Source organism: Zootermopsis nevadensis, unplaced genomic scaffold (genome assembly GCF_977971745.1).
Source record: "Zootermopsis nevadensis isolate Lab colony 2312 unplaced genomic scaffold, Znev_1.0 Znev_ptg000017l, whole genome shotgun sequence".
Lineage (NCBI taxonomy): Eukaryota > Metazoa > Arthropoda > Insecta > Blattodea > Termopsidae > Zootermopsis > Zootermopsis nevadensis.
In genome coordinates this window covers 12915361-12941443 of record NW_028259149.1, presented here as the reverse complement: position 1 = coordinate 12941443, position 26083 = coordinate 12915361, and the positions used below count along the sequence as shown (strand labels likewise).

Sequence of the window (26083 nt, the reverse complement as noted above, 5' to 3'; positions counted from 1 at the left end):
TCTTGTACTTATATTTTGGATATATGAGCTTGTTTGAAATTTGTACTGTCCATTACAAATGATAATAATGAGAGCAAGAATTTGCTGGCTAGTGGAAGAATATTAAATTTCTTAAACAATTCCCTACATGAGGCTCTCCTTTTAGTGCCTGTCATTGTTACACTGATTTTTTATTTATTTAAGTAAAGAAAAAAGTAAAGCTGTCCCACTATATGCCATGTAGGCGCTTGAGGGGAGGTATAGCTCCTACTCGTTCTTGACCTTGGCACTAGATGGGGGTGAGGGGTCAGCATAATGCCCCAGCCACGCTTTACCCCCGGGAAAGATCGCCAGTACCCATTGGACAGGAGGCTGGGTGGGCCCCAGAACTGGTCAACAAAGAGGCTGTTGGAAAAATCCTCTGCCCCCGTCGGGGATCGAACCCCGGTCGTCCAGTCCGTAGCCAGTACTTTACTGTTTTTTAATACTTTTTGTTTGTTGAGTTTCCTCACAAAATAATTCTATATGGCATGATTGAATGGAAGTAGAAAAAATAGACTAATTTTAAAGTTTCTGTTTTCATGAGTGATGTGCCAGTTCTCATAGCAAAGCATACTGCGTTTAATTTACGGATAATTGTCAACATTTAATGTGAGTTTATTGGCTTTAAGCTAGCAAAGATATCATTACTAATTTGGAAACAGTTTCTGGGTGTGAAATGATATACCGCATTCAACAACTTCACCATTTGAGGTTATCGAATCTCAGCAATTGGCTGTAGTGTACGGAGAAACCAAAGAAGTATTTGGTTATCGGTGGCCTGTCTTCCAATTAAGATTCGAATACGAGATCCCCTGCACAGGAGCATGAATGAAAACCACTGCATCGTACGCTCGGTTATACTGAACAGGTATGATACAAGAGCAATCAAAATTACAGAATTATTAGGTATTAAATTTATGATTGTGTATATACATTCTCAGGTCTTTTCCAATTATTTTCTAGTTTTTCAGTTAGGGTAAAATTAGTGGATAGATCAAAGGTTGTGGTTTCTTTACGGCCGAAACAAAACGAAAACTCTATAATTGTCATATCTTCTGCATCACAGATAATGGTTCTGCAGTTATCTGTACTGGAAGAAGTCAATAATATATTTGACAAATATTGTGAAGTCTGTAGCCGAGTGCAGTTGAACGTTCTGTCCTAGTTATTTTGACAATGCAGTATACCTTGAGAAACACATAACAAAATGTGGAACACTGCCGTAAGAAGATCGCATTTTGAATATTTATGGAAAACATCCTTTTCTGGTCTTCAGTGACTGACCACGTGGTGTATAATTGAAGGCTGTCATTTTTATCGAGAAGGTTGCATTCGCGGTCTTGTGCAATCTATACATGGTTAGTTTGTCGTAAGGTAATGTGAAGAATGACACAATAGGATCGTTTTTCGTGTTGTATTTGTATGTTCAAATGGAAAGCACTGGAAGAAACATACTTATGGCACTTTTATTGACGGGATTATTTTCTGCTTTTACATATTTAGCAGTGAGTAGCGGTTTCTTTTCATTTAAATTTCGAAAGTGTATGCCAATGATAGAACGGTTACATATTTTACCAGGGTTGAAACCCACTGTTGTCAGCAGAAAGAGACGAGAGTACACCCTAACAGACATATATTACAGAAAGTGTACAGTATGTAATTAAGCACTTTAAAAGTTGTATGAGAAGTATAAATGTTTTTCTTTTTATATTCAGCTAAACCCACCACAGATCCATAAATGTTTACAGGATTAACTACTCAGTTACTGAATTTGGAATTTGTTTTCTGTTATTAAAGGTAACACAATTGCATTGAATTTGGATTTATTTGTAAGAATTACACACATAGCTTAACTTTTTCAGGCATTTTATAAAATTCAAAGTAAATTAATGTATTGCCTGTTACATGTATAAAATTCCATCTTCTTCTGTTTGAACAGACACAGTGTGTTTAATGATTAAACAATTTTGGTACCTGATTGTGTCATTTGCCTGAACCACCTCCTTCCACTCTCATCTTCCCCGAAATGCATTTATTTTCACAGTAGAGATCAAGTGTATTGTATGAACTATTTAAAATATTGAGAATTTTGTTTTCAGAGAAATTTAAGAGGTCGGAAAAGAAAGCCATATGGGAGAAACAGAAGTCTCATTCGGCATATTGGGTCAGATCTTCCACTTAAGTCACTGTCAAGATTCTACCTGGGTCCTGAAGTTATGGGGGATGTCTGTGTCCATGATTGCATCCTAGAAGATTATTCTGGATATATCAGGAGCTATGGGTAATGTAATATTGTGATAGAGACAGCTGTTTCCATGATTTCCATACCTCTCTATTATGAAAAGATGTACACATATTTTCCAGACTCATCCTTTGTATGCCTGAATGGTTTTTATGTTTGTTTATTGTAGATATGAATCTGGTGTTACAAAGCCAATCATACTACCTAGACTGAAGAATTATTTTTCCATATATTTCAGTAAATATACTGTATTAAAAAAAGTTTAAATGTAAGTCATAGATCTCGATTAGATCTGTATCTTATTATATGTAGCAATTTTTTGTATAATGAGCCATTTTTAGAAAAAAATTGATGAAGTCTTATTTGAATTTCATATAGTACAGGGTAACCACTGCCACCAGGTAATAACAGTTAATAACAAATAATAATAATATTTGAACCATGTGAATGCAAACAAATTTTCCCCTGTAAATCTTGAGTGTATCCCTCACTTCCAGTCACAATACAGAATTTAATATAAATCTTCCCAGTAGTTTTGGAGGTAAAACATGGGAACTGGTACAGAGTGCCCATTATATGTTTATGATGCTGTATGAATGACATTCTTCTTTGATAAACGGGCTTTCTGGTCACAGAAGATTCCTTGCTACACATAGTCATGAACTAGCTCGTTACAGTTAGATATTTGTAATTTGTGTTCTTCTGTCAGAGTGTAAAATTATGTTTTGCAACTGTTCGTGTGATTTTTTTAACCTTTAGTAAGTGTTGCTTTTTGATTTTCATGGCAGGAGAAACAGCCAGAAGTCTCAGCTAATATGTAGTTCTATCCGTCATCACAGTAGCATAAGGAGCAGCTTATCTGTAGAAGAACATGATGGTGAGATTTTGGCACTGCAGAAAGAGGTTCACAAACTGCAAGTTATGGTGCATGAGTTGTGGCTGTGTCACCAAGCAGGCCTGTCATCTGGTAAGTTTGTTTTACAGTATCTGAACTTACTCAGTATTATACTGCCCTTTGTATTATATACATATGTTTGAATTTACATAATTGTTTTTGCCCTTCATTAAGAACAGATTATTATTGTTACAGCAACAGTACTACAACTTCTAGCAGAATAGCAATTCTGATCATTTGTCCATTTGTATGTTTTACAAAAGCAGCATTATCAATTTTGTATCAACGCACAGAGAAAACTAGACATCAATGGAGAAATCTGTGTTGGACATCTTTGTTGTATACATTACTGCCAGTTTAATTAAGAACTACACCATCATCACAATATTTTATTACTGTATAAAATATTAGACTACATGTAAGTTAAATTGAAAAGTATAGAATTAGCAGTGCACTTTAATTTCTTTTCAATGCTTTAATTTGTAGTTTGTGAAGAGACAGTGAATGCCATGAGCTGCGCCATTCCATCAACATATGCATCGCCAACACGACTACTTCCACCACCACCACCACCACCCCCACCACCACCACCCCCACCCCCACCCCCACCCCCTCTTCCACTGTCATTAACACCTGCACCAAATGCAGAACGGAAATTAAAACCCACCAGTTTGTGTCACGTTGATTGTGGAAGACAGACTCTACCCTCACTGGGAGACATTTTAAAGGATATTACTAAAGTGAAGCTGCGTCCTGTGGAACGGTAAGTTTGCATTCTTTTCCTGTATACTCTATACCAGTGGTATTCAACCCTTTTTTTTCGCGTACCCCCAGATGTAATTTCTCTTCAACTTTGTACCCCCAAAGTTGTTGGTGTATAATTCAAGTTATACATAGTATATAATCTACATCCAAAATAAATTAAATAAATTACATCCAAAATAATGTATTAAATAATAAGTTTTAAATGAGAAAAAGGAAAATCAAGCTATTAAATAACAAATATATTATTGCCTATCATATACAAATTAATAAAGGAACAAAGGTATTTTAGCAAAATCAAATTTATATGTTCAAATATTTTATCAATTATTAATTAATGTGGTTCAGACCTGTTAATGAGATGATTGAGCTTGTTTCTGCCGCCCATATAAGAATTGCATAAAGGAGAGAGAGAGAGAGAGAAATGGCGCTCCCAAATCGAATGTCCTTACGTCCGGTTCTCCTGTGGCTAACCCTAAATCTGGCCCTGATTATTCAGTGTTTATCATAAAATAATAATTTTTTTTTTTAATTTCACGTACCCCCTAAGATGTCTTTGCATACCCCAGGTTGAATACCACTGCTCTAGACCAGTGGTTCTCAGAAAACTGTGGTACCAGAGATGCATTCCAGGGTACCATAAGTTTTCATTCATGTGATGCAGCATGTACAAAGTATGACCTTGCAACCTGAAATTAGTTCACATACTTTTCACATTTAAAACTAATATAACCAAGCTGCACAGTATGCTTTCTCTTCTATCGGTAATACAAATGTAGGTTGCATATTTTCCGAGTTTCATTTGCATGGGGTGCCAGACATTTCTTTGATTTCATCAGGGGTACCAGATACAAAAAGTTTGAGAATCACTGCACTAGACTGTTGTCACTGTTGTCTTATTTCTGATATATGGTCGATGTCATTTGAATGTACCGTGGACTTGGTTGAGTCCATTAACAGTGAATCCTTTAGTAAAGCAGGCGTAGGACAGTGGCTATGTAATTTATTAAATTTTCATGGCAGTGTGAATATCAGTGATCTTCTGGGTTTTTGGCACGCGGCCAGAATACTACATGACAACCTGAAAGATCATAAGTGTGTCTAATTCAGTATTTACCTGTCTAACTGATTTATCATTTACTCACCCATTAAAGTAATTAACTAAGACTAGTAACAGAATTTAAAGAAACAAGCAAGTTGGCTTAGGTTTTTATTTGGGAGGTACACTGATTATTCTGACTGAAGTTTTTGTGTTTTTCTCATTTCCTTCATGCAAATTTTATTATTGTAATTAAACAGGTCTCAGCCACTTTATTACCAGTTCTTTCAAGTTCACTAGATCTGATAATCCTCTCATATCATTTAACACTGGGTGAACTTAGCAGTTTATACAGCATCATTAAATAACCTGTCATACATCCATCTATGAAATAAATATTGTCTTTGCATCTCATTCTTGATATCCATTTTCAAGGAGGCTTCTTCACAGAATTGTGTAAATTGTATACATTTTTGTCTTCGTTGTCTGAGCTACTGTCCAGCCCTCCTACTACCTACTTGATATGACTATCCTAACACTAGGTTATCTGTATAAATCTCAGAGTTACTCAAAATTTAATTTTGTCCATTCCCTGCTTACTTTAAGTTTGTTTCATCCAGATATGTTCTGAGCACTTTGTATTTGAACACTTGTTTTTTCATATTTCCACCAAAATAAGGGACCGTGTTTGATATCTATGCAATATATCATGAGGGGAAGAGACCGCTGGGGAGACCTAGACGTAGATGGGAGAATAATCTCAGGTGGGATCTATCGGAGGTAGAAGTTGAAGGAGACTGGATTTTGTCGGCCCAGGACAGGGTCCGGTGGAGGGAAATGGTTAATTCGGTGATGAATCTTCGGTTTCCCTAAGCCATCTGGTTAGTTATAAATATCTTATGTAATTTTGTTGTCTACAGATCTCCTGGTGGAAATCCTATAAGACGCCCTCTAACGCCTTCAAAATCTTCAACTGATCTTGCTGCTGTGTTAAAGAAGAGATTTATAGCAATACATAATCAAACTCCAACATCACCTTGTCATGACTCCGTTAGTAACAGTCGTAACTCTCAGGTAAAACTTGATAACAGTGCACATATTAGTTTTGTCTTAAAGCCAGAATAATACTTCAAATTCACCCAAATGAACCCACAAAACCCAGGCGACCGGGGCAGAGGATTTTTCCTCTAGCCTCTGCATCCAGACCGGCTCTGGGGCCCACCCAGCCTCCTATCCAATGGGTACCGGGGTCCTTTCCCGGGGGTAAAGCCGGCCGGGGCGTGATGCTGACCACTCACCCCCATCTAGTGCCGAGGTCAAGAAAGAGTAGGAGCTATACCTCCACTCCCCCTAAGCGCCTACATGGCGTATAGTGGGACAGCTTTACTTTACTTTTTTGTAACAGACAGCCGTCTTGAAATTATGGGTGGTAACTGCCGACAGAATTAATAAATATGAAGGATGTACTGGGACACTGAAGTCAGTTTTCGTAATTCATGTTTCTGCAATATTTAACCCTATTTCTGTCAAGTTAATAAAATAATTACAAGGCTGTTTCACAAATCTTGAATGAAGCAAAGAAGAGAGACAATTACACTAACTCTGGTAGCTGTAGTTGGATGTTAAACACTGAAGCCTGCCTTTGGACATAATCCTGGACAATTTCTATCTAGTGATGAGCAATTCTGGTAAATGTTACTTGTGGGCGGTAGTTATTTTGAGTAGTGACTATGATCATTGGTACTGTCAGGTTACGAACTACCTATACGGCCTTGTGAGTGTGGGAATAGAGGGATGTTAAACAACAGGTGCTTTATTATTCATAGCAAAAGCATTTATTCTGGTTGTTACACGGATGGTGAATTAAAGAACGTATTAATTTAATTCTATACCCATTTATAATTTCTCACAATTATTTTATTTGTGAATTAACTGTGTTCACATTAATGAAGACACGATTCTTTTTCTTTTTTCATTTATTTATTTAGTTGAAATCTATACAGAGGTTGTGTCTGCTTAACACTGGGAAATGTGGGATTCTTACAACTGGCATCTGCTGGGAAGAAACTGAGTTGTCTTTTTTTCCTTTTTCAGTTTGACCGGGACATGACAGAGACCTGCAAACTGCTTTTCGTGTGAAAATAGCATAACTTGAAAACCTTCTTAACAAGTCAGTGTTTTAACTGTATATTTATGAGCATATAATTGTTTTTTATATATATAATCATTCTTAATTATTAATGTTAGTAATTCTCCTGTTTTATATAATTTGTAATGAATCACAATCAAAAAATTATTATTTTATGTTAAATCTTTTATCTTATCTTTTGGTAATAAAATGTTTGGAATTATAGAGTTTAAGTGTTTAATTGTATGATAAATGTAGTTGATTTTGTGATAAACTGAAACACACACCATAGAAATTTATGGAGTGAATAGTAGATTCTTTCACCTCTTAAAATAAGCTAACAAACACTATAAGAAAGACACTAGTGCCAAACGCGTTTCAACCTCAAGAGGTCATCATCAGTGGCAACAGGGAAACTAATTCATTTAATCAAAATGGTTTAGAAAACAAATCATGAAGTGGAGTATTTTACAAAAGCATATCATGCAACACTACACTATATTTTGGTTTCACAGGAGTTGAACTCTGCACGTAGCTATTGATCCGATGGTCTGTTGGCAGCAGCTGGTCTGCGGTGAGCCATGGTTGCGTCCTCCGTATCTGTGAACTCCAACGAAGCAAGGGTGTTACTGGCACTAGTGTCTTTTTTGTAGTGTTAATAGTTGTTTGTTTGCTTATTTTATGTTCTAATACACTACACGGTACGCAAAGTTTTAAGATCGTTCACCTCTGATAAATGTAAAACCATGTGAATTTGTGAATACCATTGTTTTCCAGTTCAGGGCCCTTTTAAGCTGCAGATCCCTGTGGCCAGCCATCGTTACCATTAGAATATAAAGGTGTGCCTCCACTTCAGAAAGCCGACATGCACACAGGGGAGTGAGATGTATAAGACCCATAACCTGAGGCAATAACTGTTTCTTTGAAGATTTCTGTCTTCAGGGTTGTTGCGCTGTGTAGTATGGTCGATGTTTACCAACGTTTCAGAGGTCATACTGCCTACATCATCAGGGCTATTCTTAGTATGAAGATTTCCGTCTTCTGGGTTGTTGCGCCGTGTAGTCTGGTCGATGTTTACCAACGTTTCAGAGGTCATACTGCCTCCGTCATCAGGGTGATGAGTATGAAGATTTCTGTCTTCTGGGTTGTTGCGCCGTGTAGTCTGGTCAATGTTTACCAACGTTTCAGAGGTCATACTGCCTCCATCATCAGGGCGATGAATATGCCAATAGGGTGTGTGGGGCTAGGTTTATAGGTGCCGGAATGTGAATGGAGTAGCCTGCCCCGAGCCAATAGGAGCGCGTGGGCGAGTGTGAGAGAGGGAGAGAAAGGAAAGGGAGGGGGGGCCTCGGGAAGTGCGTCCGGTGGGACATGGGAGTTCGGTTGAATATAATCGGGGCCCTGATGACGGAGGCAGTATGATCTCTGAAACGTTGGTAAACATCGACCAGACTACACAGCGCAACAGCCCAGAAGACAGAAATCTTCATACTCATTGCCCTGATGACGGAGGCAGTATGACCTCTGAAACGTTGGTTAGCATCGACCAGACTACACAGCGCAACAACCCTGAAGACAGAAATCTTCATACTAACCGCTGTGAAAACCTCAAACCTGTTTCTTTAACAAAATCCTTTGTCACATGAAATTTTGACATCTTGCACAGGCATGCATATGAAATCAAGTACATTGTCCACCTACAATGATTAATAGCTTCTGTCAGGATTGTATTTCTGACGTTGTACACGTGTGAGGCAGACTTCAATCCACCCTGTTGGTAGGATCATTGCCAGAAGAGGGGACCAATGGTTTGACGTGGGCCTTCTGAACTGTGGTGGGGCCTATTATTCCTGGCTTTCAGCTATTGTGATTTTTGGAAAAATTGATTCTGGATCAGCGATCAAAAATCTGAGACCTTTTATTTATAAATCCAGCACCTTGGTTTGAAATTTGAAGGCAAGAGACTACATGGAACACATAGGTATGGATGGGAGGATATTAAGATGGATTTTATGGAAATTGAGTTGAGAGGATATGAACTACATTCACCTGGCTTAGGATAGCAACCACTGACAGCCTCAACATGGTAATAAATCCCTGGGTTTCATGGAAGGTGGTGAGTTCTTTACTAGCTGACTGTCAACTTCAAGAGGTCTCTACTCAGTGACATCAGTTAACACCTGTGCCATCAGGTCTCCAGGGATTAATATATAGAGCTTTTTTACTTATGATGTTATTGCATAACTAGTAGTAATACAGTCCTATCCCAGTATTTACCTTCTCATATAGCAATTGTAAGAAAATGCTTTTAATTAAATATTAATGTTGTCTGTGCCTTTTAGTATATCAATTATGTTCAGTCAGAATAATTCATTAGATTTTAATAAAATGATACTATATTGGCCTTATCTGAGTAATTAAAAGCACAGATAAATTAAACGACTATAAGTGTATAATTTTACATAAGTAGGAAGCTGTAATTATATACAATTTAATTTGTATGCATAATTTCATTTAGGATTAGCTCATTTGTGGTATTGATTTCCAGTATGCATTACAGTTATCAGATATAACCTCAAACTTTAGCACTGTAGCCATGTTTGTAACATTGAATACAGTGGATCCTGGTTAATTGGGACACATCCGGACTTTGGCCCAATTAAGTGGCTGCCCCAATTATGCGAAGTTCCAAGTAAAGAGTTAAAAAGGTTTGTTCTTTAAGATATGTCCCAAATAAACGTCAGCTCCGATTAACTGATGGCCCACTTAATCGGAATCTACTGTATATTACAAAGTTTCCTACGAAATTTGTAGATATGTGTGTATTACTTTTCCTGTACAAAATTTCATGTGCCCAGCTGTACCCGTTCAGTAGTTATCGCTATAAAATCGAAAAATACATCTAGGTTTTGCGCAACCGCCATATTATTTTATATTTTACAACGTACGAATCTTAACAAAATTTTCATGTCCTGGTGTGATCTATTACGACACCGAATTCCACCCCCGCCCCACATGATGTGGCGATTGTATCACTGTTAAGAACTTTGGATCGGTTTTATGTTGGTATTACTGATGTAAGGAATTCGAAAATAAACGAGGCGATGGCATCTGATAGCGTGATATTCACACAACGTTTGTTGAAAATACATCAATTGATTTAACAGTTACCAGTGGGGTGAAAACTGATCTTAAAGAAATTGGGTTTCAACAATATTTATCTGATACTGGATAGGGTGTAGTGGAGAGCTCTTGTGAACATGATAATGAACCTCCGCGTATCATGAAAAGCTGGGACTACGAGCTTTCGAAGAAGGACTGTGTCCATGGAGGTGTGCACATGGTAAATATATGTTTGTGGCCAACAAGTAAGAAATTGTCAGTCACACGATGAATTATGTTGTCCTTGTCTTTCATATGTTATCTAATGGGGCAAAAACTTGAGAACAGAATTACATATCTAAAATGGTGTGTTTTCTTATCTTATCATTGAACAAATGGCGTGATGTGAAAGTTCCGTATTTTTTCAAACATATCAATCAGGTTTCCAGAACAAACTTAACCTGCTGATACGTTCAAAAAGTGTGGAATGGTTAACTCCGAATGCCCTCTATGCGATTATGATCTTCACGTTCATTTATTGCAGATATAAATTTATTTTTGACGTAATTAATTAACAGCGGAGATGCTGGACTTCAGAGTAATCATTCTAATCAGCATTAAGGTACAAGTACTACAAACCAAGAGGATCGGAGTACGCAGTTTATGCAAATTCCTTGCATCTTGGCGCCTTGCATTTTCATAGCGGTTACGAATAATCTTGATAAAAGCAACGCATTCTTTAAAACTAAGAAAGAGAATTTCTAGAATCAAAACTCAGTTTTAACCACGTTATACTGTCAGGCTATCACTAAGAATATAAACATAAGTTTTAATCATTAAATTGGATCCTTTTGCGCTAGTGTTCTATATATCAGAAACTTATCCCTGAGAAGATATGAAAGTTTCAAATACACGACCTTGAAATGTATTTGGTTACATATTATTCAGTATATGTCAAGATTTCTCGAAAACTGTCATTGTTATAGAAATGTACGTGTATATAAAACACAGCATTTAACTAGACAAGACACTTTCACTTGAAACGTTACATATCGTTTTCTGGTACAATGTAACTCGTGGGTCAGCCCCTGAGGTACATAGTGCAGTAGCTTTTTCTGAAATGCATTTTGTTTTTAATACGTGTTACATGTATTATATAGATTTATTGTGAGGCATGACTATATATTTTATATCAGCGTCTTTCGAATGATGTCATTGTTATCTTGGGAAGAACTTTTTGCTGAGGCACAGATTTTGTCTACGTTAAATCTGTCAGACGTTACCTCAAAGATTGTCATGTCACAGTGTCTGTATCTGTTGGCCTAGAAACTGTAAACTTTGTGGTATTTGTAGGCATGTTTCTGGTTTGATTTGGAAGCAGCCAGTGGTGTATTTTTTCAACAGAATAACCAGGCAGTTGTCTTTATAGCCACTGGCATGGCGTTGTATCGGATTCCTGAGAGTACTTTAAAGAATAGTACTGTAAAGAAGCCACTACCTTTCCCTTCCATATACTTTCTAAATCATTATTCGTTGATCATCCTAACACTCGATGCTATGCAGCCTGAGCTGCTTACTGTTTAAGTAAACCATAACTAAAATTAAGTAAATTTTATTCTTAATTTCTTATATTTTTCAGCGTCGACGCTAACACAATATTCTCCAAGATCAGTAAGTTCCCATATTGAACTGTTATCGAAAATTACAAAATAAATACAGAATATGTCAATGGAAAAGTAATACTACATCATAAATCGTATCTCTACGTTTCCTGCTATAGCCATTTGATTCTCACTTGCATCTGCATTGTGGTGTTATCTAGTGGAATGTATTGGTAGTTCCGTGGAGCTTGCACGAGAGCACAGATAACAAAACGAAAAAAAAAAACGTGGACGACGGCATTGTAATTGTGAAATAAATAATGTGCATTGCTTTAAAAATGTAATAAAATGGATTGCGAGTGAAGGTAGGACCTATCATATCTCAATGCTACTACAGATATAATTAAACTAGGCCATGGCAATCCGAGCTTCTATGTAGCTTGGCGGGGATGATATAGAGGGGGTTTGTTTCGATGAAGGGGAAGATCGGCTAGTCTTCAGTCATCTGTCAGGATCGTGTTGAGGTTAGTGGTTGGTCGGTTGGATCTGTGGATTGGAAGGAACATCATCAGGTTTGTATTGTTATTTAGAATATGAATATCTTGCATTCTGTCTTGTTGTACACAAATACATTGATGGCTGTGTGAAATAACAATGTATTTGCATCACATGGGATGTACAGCATCAATATGTGACCGTAGTAAGACGATATTGCCAAGTGCTTCAGAAAGTAGAGAAAATAGTTTTGGCGCCAAAATTTAAAACAGCGCTATAGGTAAGGAATGAGCAGATTTTTGTTATCGACTTTGCTATAATACGTTAATTTCTAATGAAATTATTTGATACAATTTTTTTATAAATGCGTTTATTTTTGTTGGAAACAATAGAAGGAAAACACTGTATGAGAGACAGGCATAGGGCCTCTATTGATCCTTTGTTATATAAATACGCTGTTTCAACTGCACAGTTTATATGCGTCGAATATGATGGATAAATTATAATGAATAGTGAGCAGTAACGAATACAGAAGCAGCCGCTCGAGGCCTGTTTCAAGATATCGTCTAGTAACTTGGAATTCGAATGTACGTACTGAGGAAAATCACAAGAACAAAGTTCGTTCAAGATAGCCGATCTCGGGGCTGATATTCGATCCTGTGACCCTTTTGGAATGCTAACAACTATGTCACCATCTTTGGTTCTAAATATTAACCATGGAAATAAGTTTCAGTAGCTGTCAGTATCACACTTTTTATGATTTCAAATCCGGGCTCATTCAGCAGTAGCATTTGACTCTCGAGCTAGAACTTGGATCAGAGTCTTTCGTGGTTTCCCCTTCCCACTGGATGTGTTGATGGTGTGAAGTAACCATGGCCTATTCTGAGGTGTCTGCTGTCTCAACACACCTGATCACCTTCTGCCTTGCGTTGTGTGCTTCGTGTAGCGAGTTTAGCTTGGAAATGAAACCTGATTTCTCGTCCGCTGTAGTCTTCCAGGTTGTAAAGCTGTGTGGATGGTTACAACCCAGAACACCACAGCCGACGTTTTGCTGCCATGAGAATCTCAAATCCTGAAACCTGATATCTGATATACGATGCTTCCTTCCATTTTTATTTTTTCTCAAAATTTGATATTTTAGCGTGCATGGTAGAGCTATCTTAAAAGATAGCATTACAATGTTTGACGTGTGTGTGCGTGCGCACGCGCGTACTCTTGTGCCTTTAAAATGTTAATGCAATTACGTACTTATTAATTTGCCAATTGCTGTTTAGCTGCTTTGTGGTGTATAAGTGAAACAGTTGTAGACTAATTAGCATTCTTATTGTGATTTTAATTGTTATGCGTATACATTATGTTTGAAATAAGATTCTATTGGAGCGTTACATTTTAAGTCATTAATAAACAACTGTGTCTTCCGAAAAAACATCCTTTGCACAACAAAGTGATAGTGTGTGTACACTTCATACATCCCATATTTTATTGTTTAAACCAACTACCTGAGGCCTTGCGACGGGGTGATCTCCCATTCAAGGGGTTCTGTCAAATGACTAAAGTGATTCATAATTTCAGATGTAATTCCGAATTTCAAACAGGCCAGAAACCCTCATGCATAAGAGTTGATAACGATGACCAACTGCCTTTTAACATGTGTTATATTAGTGTGCTTTGCGCTGAAAGGTAGGGACCGGAGGATGGACCGATGAGTTCGAAACATATCGCCCATTGCTAAAAGACAAAGTAAAATTAGTGCATGTATTAAAATTATATACAGTATATTTCGGTTAATTGTCCCATCGGTTAATTGGGGCAGCCGTTTCTTTGGGACAAATCTTAAAGAACAAACCTTTTTAACTCTTTAAATGGAACTTTGCATTATCGGGGCAGCCGCTTAATTGGGCCAAAGTGTTCTAGTCCGGATGTGTCCCAATTAACCGAAATCCACGGTATGTGGTACAGAGTGGTCGAAAAGTCCCAACTCTGTTGGATTAATAAACACGCAATTAGCTGTGACTATGCTCGCGCCAGCCCGTCTGTTGTTTTTCAACAGTCGAAGGGCAAAGACGAATTTTTCAGAAGTTCGGCGAGTGTTCGATGTCGAACGCTGCGTGGCAAGTCGTACTTACTTAACTTGCCAAAATGAGTTCAGGGTTGCATTTCCCGATTCACCTGTGACAAACAAATCAACAGTGTCTCGTCTGGTGAAACATTTCCATGACGCAGGATAGAAATCGTTTCGGTCGACCACACGACGCGACGACAATTTTGACGATATCCGCCAAACTTCGTTGTGCTCTCCACAAAAGACACCGAGAAAATGTTCACTTCAGAGTGGAGGATATTCGTATGGAAGTGTGTGTGTAAGGTCACAAAGACTTTAGAACATCCACGTCGTGTGCATGCCATGTGAATTCAAGGAACCTGACAAGGAAAAACGACTTCTGAACTGCAGATAGTTTACAGGTAGCCCTAGATTTGCGCCGGTCCAATTTACGCCGATTCAGAATAGCGCCGATTTTGAAACCAGCAAGTCAGAAAGTGAAAAAAATATATTTTACTATTATTTATAACGTTTTACAATGTACATCGTACTGATTCTTATACTAAATCGTAATTCTCACATCGCTGATTTTAAATAAAAATTATAAATAGTCATCTCTCCACTTACGTATGTTTCGTTAATTCGAATTTGCTCCAATGAGATCGTTGAATCGGTAAAAGCTGTTTGTGAAATGCAAACTTTTGCATATGCGAGTTTGCTCTTACGCAATTTCATTCCCGGCGCTTTAAACTTTCAAAGGACTAATTTGATCTCTGCAGAGGTACCGGGTTTACTTTTACTACGCGATTTTCTATAGGTCGGCGTCTTACATGAATGCAACTATCTCATAACAGCAGAGATGACTGTAAACATCGATCACATGAAAGAATCGCAGTCAATCGCGGGGACCGACGAATTGCCGATTGTAAGTGTATAAAATATATTTTTTTAAATTCCCTTTATTTTATTTACGTTATTTCAGAGCTTTAAATGTAATGCCATTATATTACTTGTCAATGTTTGGGTGCCAGGAACGCATGTCATTGACTTCCCATTGATTTACATTATAAAAGAGTTTCAATTTACGTTGGTTCGTCCAGGAACGCATCCCCGGCGTAAATCGAGGGCTACCTGTACACACTTCTTTCGATGGGGTGTAGACATTTTAGACGAAGCTTTCAAACGTACAGAAACAACTTGCACGCATTTTAAGAACTGAACAAAATATTGAATTACGTATTTCAAACACCACTGCAAAAACTCTGTACCGAGTTGCATCAGATCAGACATGAGGAAAAGAGTAGAATTTATGCATAGCTGAACGCGATGGACATTTCGAACACTTCATATAACCGTGGTTATTGCTTTCTAATTTAATTGTAATTTATTTTTTGACAAACAAAACGTGTCAGGAATGGGTTGCGTGACTTTTCCATCACACTGTACTTAAGTGGAGACTGACATTTAATAATATTTCGAAGCAAAAATGAATTGCCGTGATCATTCATCTGTACAACCATATGTGGTTTTAGAAAATTTGTTATGCATTCCTTTTTGGATGCAAAGACGCTTTCTTGGAGAGCAGTAACAAACAGTAGGAACACGATGACAAAGAAATACATATAAAGACGAGGTAATGGTATATTAGCTGTTATGGCGTAGCAGGTTCGATTTTCTTATCGATAGATGGCGTAGTGTTGAGGATATTTGGGCCTAGGAGAGAAGAGGATGGAGTATGGAGAAAACTGCATAATGATCAGCTTAAGAATTCGTACTTCTCCCCCAGTGTTATCAGGGTGATTAAGTCAAGAAGAATGAGATGGGCGGGGCATGTAGCGCGCATGGATGGGACAAGAGGTGTCGGGAAGCCTGAGGGGAAGAGACCGCTGGGGAGACCTAGACGTAGATGGGAGGATAATGTCAGGCGGGATCTATGGGAGATAGGAGTTGAAGGAGACTGGATTTTGTTGGCCCAGGGCAGGGTCCGGTGGAGGGCTTTGGTTAATTCGGTGATGAACCCTCGGGTTCCCTAAGCCATCCAGTTAGTTTTATCTTAATGTGGTGTTGCTTGTGGTGAAACAAAATTAGAGGGATTGTGGTGATGAATAAAATTATAAATGGTAATGAATAATGGACGGATACATCATACCATAGGCGGAAATCGGACCCATGGCTGTTGAGTTTTCACTTCTCATGCGAAGCCTACAAAACGCAACTTTTGAATCAGCTGTGAGGGTAGAAAAATTATTTGTTTTCTTTCCATAGATCCTTCGCAGGACTAATATTTCAAAAGAATGTATTTTCATGCAATCAGAACAAAGTTGATGCCTGTTAAGTGAACGTTTAACTATAGTTTTTGGAGATTTGAACGCCTGAGTAGGCAACAAACTCAGATTTTTAGTCGATGCATCATCACATCCTAGAAAGACAGTAAACTAAACATCTTCTCAAAAATTAAATCATTGGCTTCTAGGATTAACAGTGATAAGTTTAATGTTTATTAAAATCTTCAGCTCGATCACGAAATCTAGCACAGAGAAAACTCAGGTACTAGCGTCATTTCCAATCTTTTTTACGCTGTTTTAACTTTACCCGGTCTCATGCTACAGGGCCTTAACTCTCGGAATGACGAGAGTTATCTAACTGATATGTAAACGTGCTATATAGGTAAATAAACATCTGATAAATGTAATAAATTATTTGTACGAAGATACAGCAGTGCAGATTAAAGTTTAAGATAATATATCGGTCTTTTCCAACGGTGTAGTCTCTCTAACAGTCATTGAGAAGTTAATGGCCACTTAGCTGGTCAGGTAGTTCTTTTATACAAAAATAAAGTTTGGACTTGAGGTTCTCACAGGGGTGAGTACGAAGACAGCCATCTTAGAAGGTTGGTTCATTGCAGTGTTTAGAAGTGCCCACCATGGGATCTTGAACCAGATGTATCCAGTTTGCACACACTCCTACCTTACTTCTTTAAGATACGGCTTTTTATTTGTTTTAAATCTGTTTGGTGCTTGGTGTGTTTATTACTGCATATGCCTGTGGCCCTATTAAGCAACTAACTTGAGTTTTATCACTTTGATTCATGTGCATAAGTTATATATAGACAGACCTTTTTTCCCGATTTGTTGGTGTTTTGGTTTCTTCGACGAAATCAGTGATCAGAGCTCTCGAAATATTTTTATGAGAACTTTTTGAAACCCCTCAGAGGCCCACATCAGTGGTTACGGGGTCTGGCACCCCCGGGTTACCCGAGCTACGAGTGCCTGGGGGTATATCTGGGCCATCCTACCTCGGGGAGGGGGGGCTGTAAATACGGAGGTCTGGTCCTCCAGGTTGGGTGTGGGGCTGACAACTCCACCCTGTAAAAAGTAACTTGTTATGAAATCAGATGATGCAACTGCCGGATGGACTCATTCACGGCGGACTGACAAATAGATTGTCTGTGAATGAGGAAGAATAGAAGAAGCTTCTGAGGAAGGCTAGGGCCCACGCGGGGGCTGTAGAACCGATGATGATGAACTTTTTGAAGATATTTGGTTAAATTTCTGCACCTTTGACGACTGATTGATTCACTTACTAAACTTTCTGATCTAAAAACGCTGACCGATAATTTGTTCAGCCAACATAGCGGCCGTGCAAACTTGTTATCGGAGGAACAGATACTAATGGCAATAATTATAGTTCGGGGATTGGTAATTACTCGTAGTTTTACACGCGGGTTGGATGAGAGGCTGTTTCGAAATAATTCTGCAATTAAAAACTTTTAGATTCGTAGTGACTTGTCAATGCTTCATACGTGATGCATAAAAACACATAGGGGTGAAATTATTAATTCAGACACGATACTCCGAACTCTTGAGGTATTAATAACACACAGTATTCTGAGTCTCGAGTGCGTCTCACTCGGCAATGCCCAGTTGTTAGTGCAGTAAGTGAAAATAGTAAATTCATGTTTTGCAAACCCCGGAACTCGAATATATTAAATATCTCTACATTGTTGTTATTTTTATTTTTACTAATATTAATTAAATGGAATAGTCAATCTTGAGAAACTAATAGTCGCTTATCTGGTCAAGAAATTCGCCGTATTCCTTGTTTATTAGCTACGTTGTCCACAAGCGTACATCGGCGAACCCTGTCTTGAGTCATATAAATCCAGTTCATTTTATTTTCAAACCTTATTATGTGATGTTAATTTTAATATCAACCTTTCATCTATTCTTGTGTCCCCCAAGTAGATTAATTTTATAGGATTTGAGGTTTTCACGATGGTGAGTACGAAGATGGCTGTCTTCTGGGTTGTAACGTCGTGTAGTCTGTCATCGCCCTAATTATGGGGCAGCAGGCACCTCTGTAAGGTCGGTAACTTCTACCAGACAGCCATCTTCAAACCCCTTTCACCATAACGCTCTTATTTGGGTTAACGATAAGTCCATGTGTGTCACTCGGAGACTCAGCAAAAATGTTTATATCGCCCTGCGCGTATCGCACATCAATGTGCGATAAGTTTTAAAACGATATCGCGGCCATTCCGGTGTGAACTCTCCACACTGTAAACTGTGTAGTTAGTAATTGTCACTTGTTGAATATTTTCGTATATGAGATGATAAAGTTGCGTCATATTGTGATAAATATATATTTGTTTTAAATCTTGTCAGTCTAATCACAATAAAATTTCTATTAAATATTAAATGTTCTCATCGAACATTTCGATGAGAACATCATTTAATATATTTTAAATATTTAAATGTTAATTATAGTAATATTTTAATATTTAATAGAAATTTTATTGTGATTAGACTGACAAGATTTAAAACAAATATTTTCGTATATGTAACACCCTTCTTTGATTATTTAACGACATTATTGTTAGGTTGTGAGTGTGTGAACTGGGTATTATCTGGTTCAGTGTAGAGTTCAGACTCTGAATATTGTAATGGAACTTGGGATGGCATAAATGCTATAAGAAATTTCTTGAGTAGCAGGGCAAATATGAGTTCCTGAAGAAGTCTGCTCCGTGGTTAGGTTAGAATTTTGTAGCCTCTAATGGGAAGATGATAATGAATAACGTATTGTGAAAGGATGTGGATGGTAGCTTTCAGAGCCTATTTTCAGTTACTACCGCAACGTTCGCGTGATGTAACTGAAGATTCCAGTCAGGATAATCGCCCTTTGATATCTTCCAAATACGAAAAGGATCGTTTGCCACTCAACCGCGACTTCATATGCGAGATTCGAATCCTCAATCCTAGTGTTCTCTTAAGAGCATGAAAAGAGGTGTTTCGAAAGCAAAATTCAGCGGCCATTTCTCACCCAAGTCTCTCCTGATTCACTGCTAGATGGCTCTAGTAGACAAAATCAGGATTGAGAAGAAGTTGTGCAGAGGCAGTGTGGGCTTGTCACTCACTACTCATAAATGCACACTTCAAAGACAGAGAAACCTCCCACATCAGAGGAGGCCAAGGCTCGACTTCGAGCTGTTTCGCCATAGAAGAAGAAGAAGAATCCCAGTGTTCTAGTGATCCAAGGCCGTGCCATAAAAGTGTTGAAATTACAAGGCTTAATTCTCTTGAACCCTAAAACGCATCCTCAACTGCGAACGCGTGTAATGTTTGTTGATGTGGTGTTTTTTCGAGCTGCGACCTAGCGTTTTCGCCCGGTCCAACTGTCGCAGTATTCAGTTCTATTCCTGACACCTCACTGAGGGACGATCTAAATTTAATTTGGATGACAAAATAGTGGCCTGCATTATCTACGTGCAATGATCTTATACACACCGGAACGTAAGACAAGCTCACTTAATCGTGACTGATCAAGAAGCCGTAAGATTGATTAAGATAAGTCAAACTAACAAACTAAATTGCTAAATATCTAATTGCCTGATTGAGTGACGGACTAACAAATATAACTAAACCGTGCTCATGGTGCAAGTTTTGGTTTAGTTCTACACTTAGCTAAGGAATTTTAGTGGTTACCGTATTGGTCTAGTGTTCAAAAGGTAATGGCTTAGATCCCAACCGTCGCTACTAATATTAAATTAAAGAGTAATACAAAAACTGTCATTATAATGATTACCAATCGTCTGAAGATGAGAACAGAACCGAAACGTCGGGACTATATCAAATATGGGCCTACGTTATGCAATGGACAATGTGCAACATAATAGTTTCATTAATGTCTGTCACAAAACTTTAGAGTATCTTAATCCAGACATTTTTCGCCTTCTTTGGATTTCGAATGTTGATTTCAGAGTTCCTAAGAACCGCCTTATGACCTTAACCCTGAGTCACAATCAGTTTCAAATCTTCACGGCCGTTTTCAGTAAGACTAATTTCTAGCTTTCAAAACCCGCGGATTATTTTCTTTTGCTCTAATCTCACTCTGTATTTTCATTATGCAAATGTAGAAATCCATTTCAAATAAGAGTGTGCGGACTGCCATTGCATTTATTATAATTACCTTTTTTATAAATGCCACGTACATAATATCAGGAAAGGTGCACAATATTGTGAATAGAAACTTTTAAGTATACAGAACGTAAGATGGTAAAGTTGCGTCATATTGTGATATAATAAGTATATATTAAATCTTGTCCGTCTAATCACAATAACTTCTTATTAAATATTAAAATATTACAATAATTAACATTTAAAATATTTAAAATATGAAAAATGAAAAATGATGGTCTAATGTAAATCGAATATTTCGATAAAGAACATCATTTAATATTTTAAATATTTTAAATGTTAATTATTGTAATATTTTAATATTTAATAAGAATTTATTGTGATTAGACGGACAAGATTTAATATATACAGAACGTGTTAAAATGAATTTTAAATACATAGGGTACGAGGGTTTAGATTGGATTCAGCTGGCTGAAGACTTCTAATTTCAGTATTTTGTGAGAAAGATGGTGAACCTCCAGGTTCCATAACAACAGAGAAATTTTTCGCCACTGGGTAACTGTCGTCCGCTCAAGGAAAAGTGGGTCAGTGTGGAAGCTTCTTCTTCTTCTTCTTCTTCTTCTTGTGTGTAACAAAGCCTCGAAGGTGTTCAGTTTTCTCTGAGTGACAGTGCATAATAAAAGTGCAATAGCCACTGGGTATTGATTGAGGGCTGTTTTCTGTGGCCGGAGGATGAAGCTTCCAGTTCCGAGGTTAGGAACGCGCGAAACTGTTCCTTCATTCTCTTCATACGTCTTAAACGCGTTAGCGGACAACGGCGAGCTTATCGCAGGTCTGACTGACGTGTCACTTTCTGTGCACATGCACCTAATCCGCCGAAGTACGTGGGATAGTTGGGCCAGCCATTGACTGCAGCAGTTGCCGTTATCAGCTGCGTGTTCTTACGCTCTCCGTTTTTCAGTGTTATTAAACAAGCTGTCACGTCTTGTGAAGTGTTGTTCTGCGGATGGATGGATGGATGAATAGGTGGGTGGATACAAACATATACACGTAGTGCACTTTTATGATCCAGACTATTAGCAGTACCATCATGCCATCTTCTTCAGATTATTAATTTACTGTGGGCTGGAAGTTTCGGCCTCTTACTTGGTGCAAGAAACGGGTTGTTTCTGTCTCTTGTTAGCTGTTTTCTTTTTTACAGGTCACTGTGACGTCATGACGCTTCCTTTGCTTCCACTCGACATTCCAGTTCCCCCCGCAGTACTTTCTCGCCGTGGCGCTGTGTGTTTCTTAAGGAGGCCTGCGAAAAACAGAAGACATATGCAGGTAAGAATGTTACAGTTTTTGTAGTATTTAGTTGAAATCGTGTTCTCACGGGCGACTAGCGACAGACAGTGGAAGCACATCACCGTGTGAAGATTTCTGTCTTCTGGGTTATTGCCCCGTGTAGTCTGGTAGATGTTTATCAACGTTTCAGAGGTCATACTGCCTCCGTTATCAGAGTATGAAGATTTCTGTCTTCTGGGTTGTTGCGCTGTGTAGTCTGGTCGATGTCAACCAACGTTTCAGAGGTCATACTGCCTCCGTCATCAGAGTATGAAGATTTCTGTCTTCTGGGTTGTTGCCCCGTGTAGTCTGGTAGATGTTTATCAACGTTTCAGAGGTCATACTGCCTCCGTTATCAGAGTATGAAGATTTCTGTCTTCTGGGTTTTTGCGCCGTGTAGTCTGGTCGATGTTAACCAGCGTTTCAGAGGTCATGCTGCCTCCGTCATCAGGGCGATAATCAGTGTAGCGTGCACATTTTACAAATGCAAGTCATTAATTGAAACTGACAAAAACATTTTTACTGTAATATCCTGAATAATCCAAACGAAATGATAAAGAAACACTTGACCTGTCCAGATGAACTGATATCTAAACCTTATATTAACACTAATCTTTTAAATTGGTACAACTTCAGTTACAAATCACGTTATTGAAAGGGCTTATTGCAGAAAGGATTACATGCACAAACTTGTGAGAAAGAACAATAGGGTTAAAACCCTGCAATGAAACTGCGTTTATGTATGCTATGTTTATTTACAGGAAGTCCTATGTAGTTGGCAAAATCGGGTAGTAGGAAACATATTTTTCCGGGATTTTTCGACCTACATTCTTTTTACACAAATTCCTTTAATTCGTTGTTAATACAATGAAGAGCGAACATGATAATAAGAGCGAATGCGTGTCTCTGTGAGGTGGCAATAACGTTGAAATTTTCTGTTACTCTTTGGTCCCATAAGACGGCTAAGGCCTATATATCATGAAACTGTATCATATCGAGGTTTTCAGCCTGTGAACAAGGGATCGGAATAAAAACGTCCCATTCTGTAATGTATTTTTTTAAAGGGACGGGAGACTAGATCACGTGCAACTGTGCAGTATATGTTTGTTCTTGGTTGATTTTGTCGACAGTAGATTTGAAATTACAACAGTCTAAATGAACGTAGTACAATGAACGATTCAAAACCGAAATTAACATGTTTGATAAACGTATACTAAAAAAAGAAAAGAAGAAATCGTTTCACTCCTATTACAAAAGTTTTCAATTTGTTTCAGGCGCTTAATTTTTTAGGTCGTACCAAATTTGTGTTGAATTACATTTCTGTATTATCCTTGGAATGTGGAATGTATTTTTGTAAGCGTGAAATGACGCGGAATCCCGTGGCTTTATCAAGTTGGCGAGAGTATACATATTACTGACCACACAATTAAAATTGGTATTGGTGATGAAATCATTTTAGTTCTCCTCAAATCCCCAGAGAGTTAGTGGATTAACTGATTTCCCCTCTTTTATAGAGACAAAGGATTACAACGTGGATAACGATATTGCAGTTCCGTTTTCATTTGGAAAGTGTGTCATGAATAAAAGCCATTAAGATATCAGGCTTTGTCATCGATTTTCATTTTTGTTGATTGATTATTACTGAGGGCAATGAAAATATTATGACAAGCCTGATATATTGGAGACGTGTTACCACATCAAGATATGCATATGCACATTGCATAACCTGAACCTTTTTGAAATACGACGTTGTTGGTACATAATATGGTCTAGTACCGCAGGGATCAGCAACCTTTTTATTATTGCGGGGTGCATTGGCTGTTCATGTCTTTGTTCAAGGCTGCGTAAACAAACGTGGACGATAAAATAAATTGTTTCTCTAAATTGAAGACTGCAGCTGCTATTTATTTGAAAACCGATAATAGCGGTATTTCTCCATAAGCCGAGTTTTATGTTAACATGTTTTTGAATAGCTTTCAAATAGTTTTGAGTTTAGGTCATTGTTCATTTTAGTGTTCAACCTTATTTTATTATTTATTAAGTGTTCTGTCTGACGACAGGTCCATATGAACAGGATCCTTCCATCCTTTTCTCGGACTGGGACCTGTTCATATACGTTCTTGGCAGATGATCCAGAAGTGGTTTGCCATTGCCTTCTTCTGTGTGTGAATGGAGTAATTGTTGGGATGCCACGGAGAAACCGGGTAAGCCCCGGAGGAAAACTCTGTGTTGCGTAGATCACGGCCTTGCCCAACACAAGTTATAAATTCGGGCACCGCCGGGAATCGAACCCGTGACCCCAGAATTACAAGGCCAGCGTTCTAACCGCTAGACCACCGTGGCGGTTTGTTCAACCTTAGGTGGATGAAATAATATTACCGACATTTAGGTTCAGTTAATATGAATTGGAACGCTTTCCTGTTTGGTTGGTATGTTGACATTCCGGGAACACGGCGTAGTCGAGTCGAATTCAGACTCGTTGATCAAAACGAAACTTGTCAATCCATGAAAATATTAAACCGACCGAAACAGCTAAACCAAACATTGTATTATGTTCCTCTCGATCGCTACATTACATAACCGCAGCAGTTGATAGAGTGTCGTAAAGTAAATTTGTAAAGGAAATACAGCTGTTCTATAGGATTGTGGAACAGATGGACAGTAATGTTGCCTTTTGTTAAACATTGCGCGTTTTAAACGATTCGTTCGTATTGATAAGCACTATATTATCGTGTTCCATATGGCTTCAGCACTTGAAAGATTAGCCTACATTTCAATTACAAACCATTTTGTTTCCTGGGCAGTTGTGTCTGTATCCAGAGCGGCGCTGCAGTCGGGGAATTTAACTTTCTCTCTGCAGTGGGTCATTAAAAACCAATTAATTTTTGTGTAACAAGTGTAAAACTGATTTAAATAATTGACAGACTGACAAGATAATTGACTGATTTATTAAATATATAATTTACTAACTCTTGTCTAAAGCCATATACATTTTTTCAAACACTGGTTGATCGTTTTAAAAATTGGTACCGCAAATTAAACGGAGGCTATATTAACTTTTGTTTGAAATTGTATTTAACGAATACAGTTTTGTCTCTATAACCTTTTATCAGATTTTTCATAATCTATGACTCAGTACAAAGTAGTATTTCTGATTAACTTTTATATATGATTATCTGGATACAGAAAAAGGCAAAGAATGTTTGTAAGAATGAACGCTATTTCTGTAGTGACACTTAATTGGGATATTATTCATTTTATCCTAATGTCATTATATACAAGAAATACTTTTCTGTGGTATGCTATTCCTATGTGTGTATAAATGTTTATATTTTTAATGAGTCGGTGAATGTAATGCATTTTGACTCGACGCGAGTTTTGTAATTTTTAATTATCGATAATATTAAAATAGCAGTTGTGCAAACTTCTGAAATGGGAACGACACTAACACAACTTAAAGTAGGGATGTGAAAAATATGCAGCATTTACTAAAACCTTATTTTCGTATAATGTAAAAAGCAATAGCATGCCAACCGCTGTAAATCTGTATTCAAAATTGGTTTTAATGACAGATAAGGAGGCAGGACCTGTAATATTTCGTGTGGAGATAAGTCATAAACATGTGTACGTCTTCTGTGTGAAACATTTGTTCGTGTGTTAAAAATTAGGAACATGGCGATTTAAACGTTCTGATAGCGAATCTAAGTTGTGTAATTACTCATTTATTCATATAATGCGTGTTAACTTCTGCGTAGCCTCTAGATGGAAGCATCTGGAGAAAAGTATATATTCTGAGTTGTTCTTATAACTTGTTTTCTTTCTGAAATATTGCTGAGGGCAGGCGTTAGCATCTCGAAGTTGAGGCTAGTTTCGTGTCTGACTTTTGTGTATATTATTTTAAACCACAATAAATAATAATTACTACTTCAGATTTGTGGCGGTGCCTAGTGTGTATATTCACAGTTACAACGTATGATGGATGGAACTATCGATTTCTTGCTAGCCCGGGATTTTGGGT

The 26083-nt window shown here is 37.8% G+C and overlaps 2 protein-coding genes across 7 annotated transcripts in view; both read left to right on the top strand.

The window, feature by feature from the left end:
• Positions 1–932: 932 nt before the first annotated feature.
• Positions 933–7312, top strand: LOC110836037 (uncharacterized). Of its 3 annotated transcripts, XM_087350509.1 has the most exons (6): positions 938–1526; positions 2121–2302; positions 3052–3230; positions 3645–3921; positions 5880–6033; positions 7054–7312. In XM_087350509.1, exons 1-6 carry the CDS (start codon positions 1452–1454, stop codon positions 7096–7098), a joined length of 912 nt encoding a protein of 303 aa, XP_087206635.1. In that variant the 5' UTR covers positions 938–1451; the 3' UTR covers positions 7099–7312. The 3 variants fall into 3 exon arrangements, with proteins under 3 accessions (XP_087206636.1, XP_087206634.1, XP_087206635.1); XM_087350510.1 differs by lacking the exon at positions 7054–7312 and having other exon boundaries at positions 933–1379; positions 5880–7027; XM_087350508.1 differs by lacking the exon at positions 7054–7312 and having other exon boundaries at positions 934–1526; positions 5880–7027.
• A 14634-nt stretch (positions 7313–21946) lies between these two features.
• Positions 21947–26083, top strand: part of LOC110835253 (uncharacterized) — an 85905-nt gene continuing 81768 nt past the window's right edge. For 3 of the 4 annotated variants that reach the window (XM_022075333.2, XM_022075286.2, XM_022075295.2), the window contains exon 1: positions 21956–22065. Coding sequence is in view for 1 of the 4 variants with exons in the window: in XM_022075315.2 (XP_021931007.2) it covers positions 21955–22065 (111 nt within the window). In the remaining 3 variants the exon portion in view is untranslated. Of the gene's footprint in view, positions 22066–26083 lie in introns of all 4 variants that reach the window. The other variant, XM_022075315.2, reaches the window with a different exon arrangement.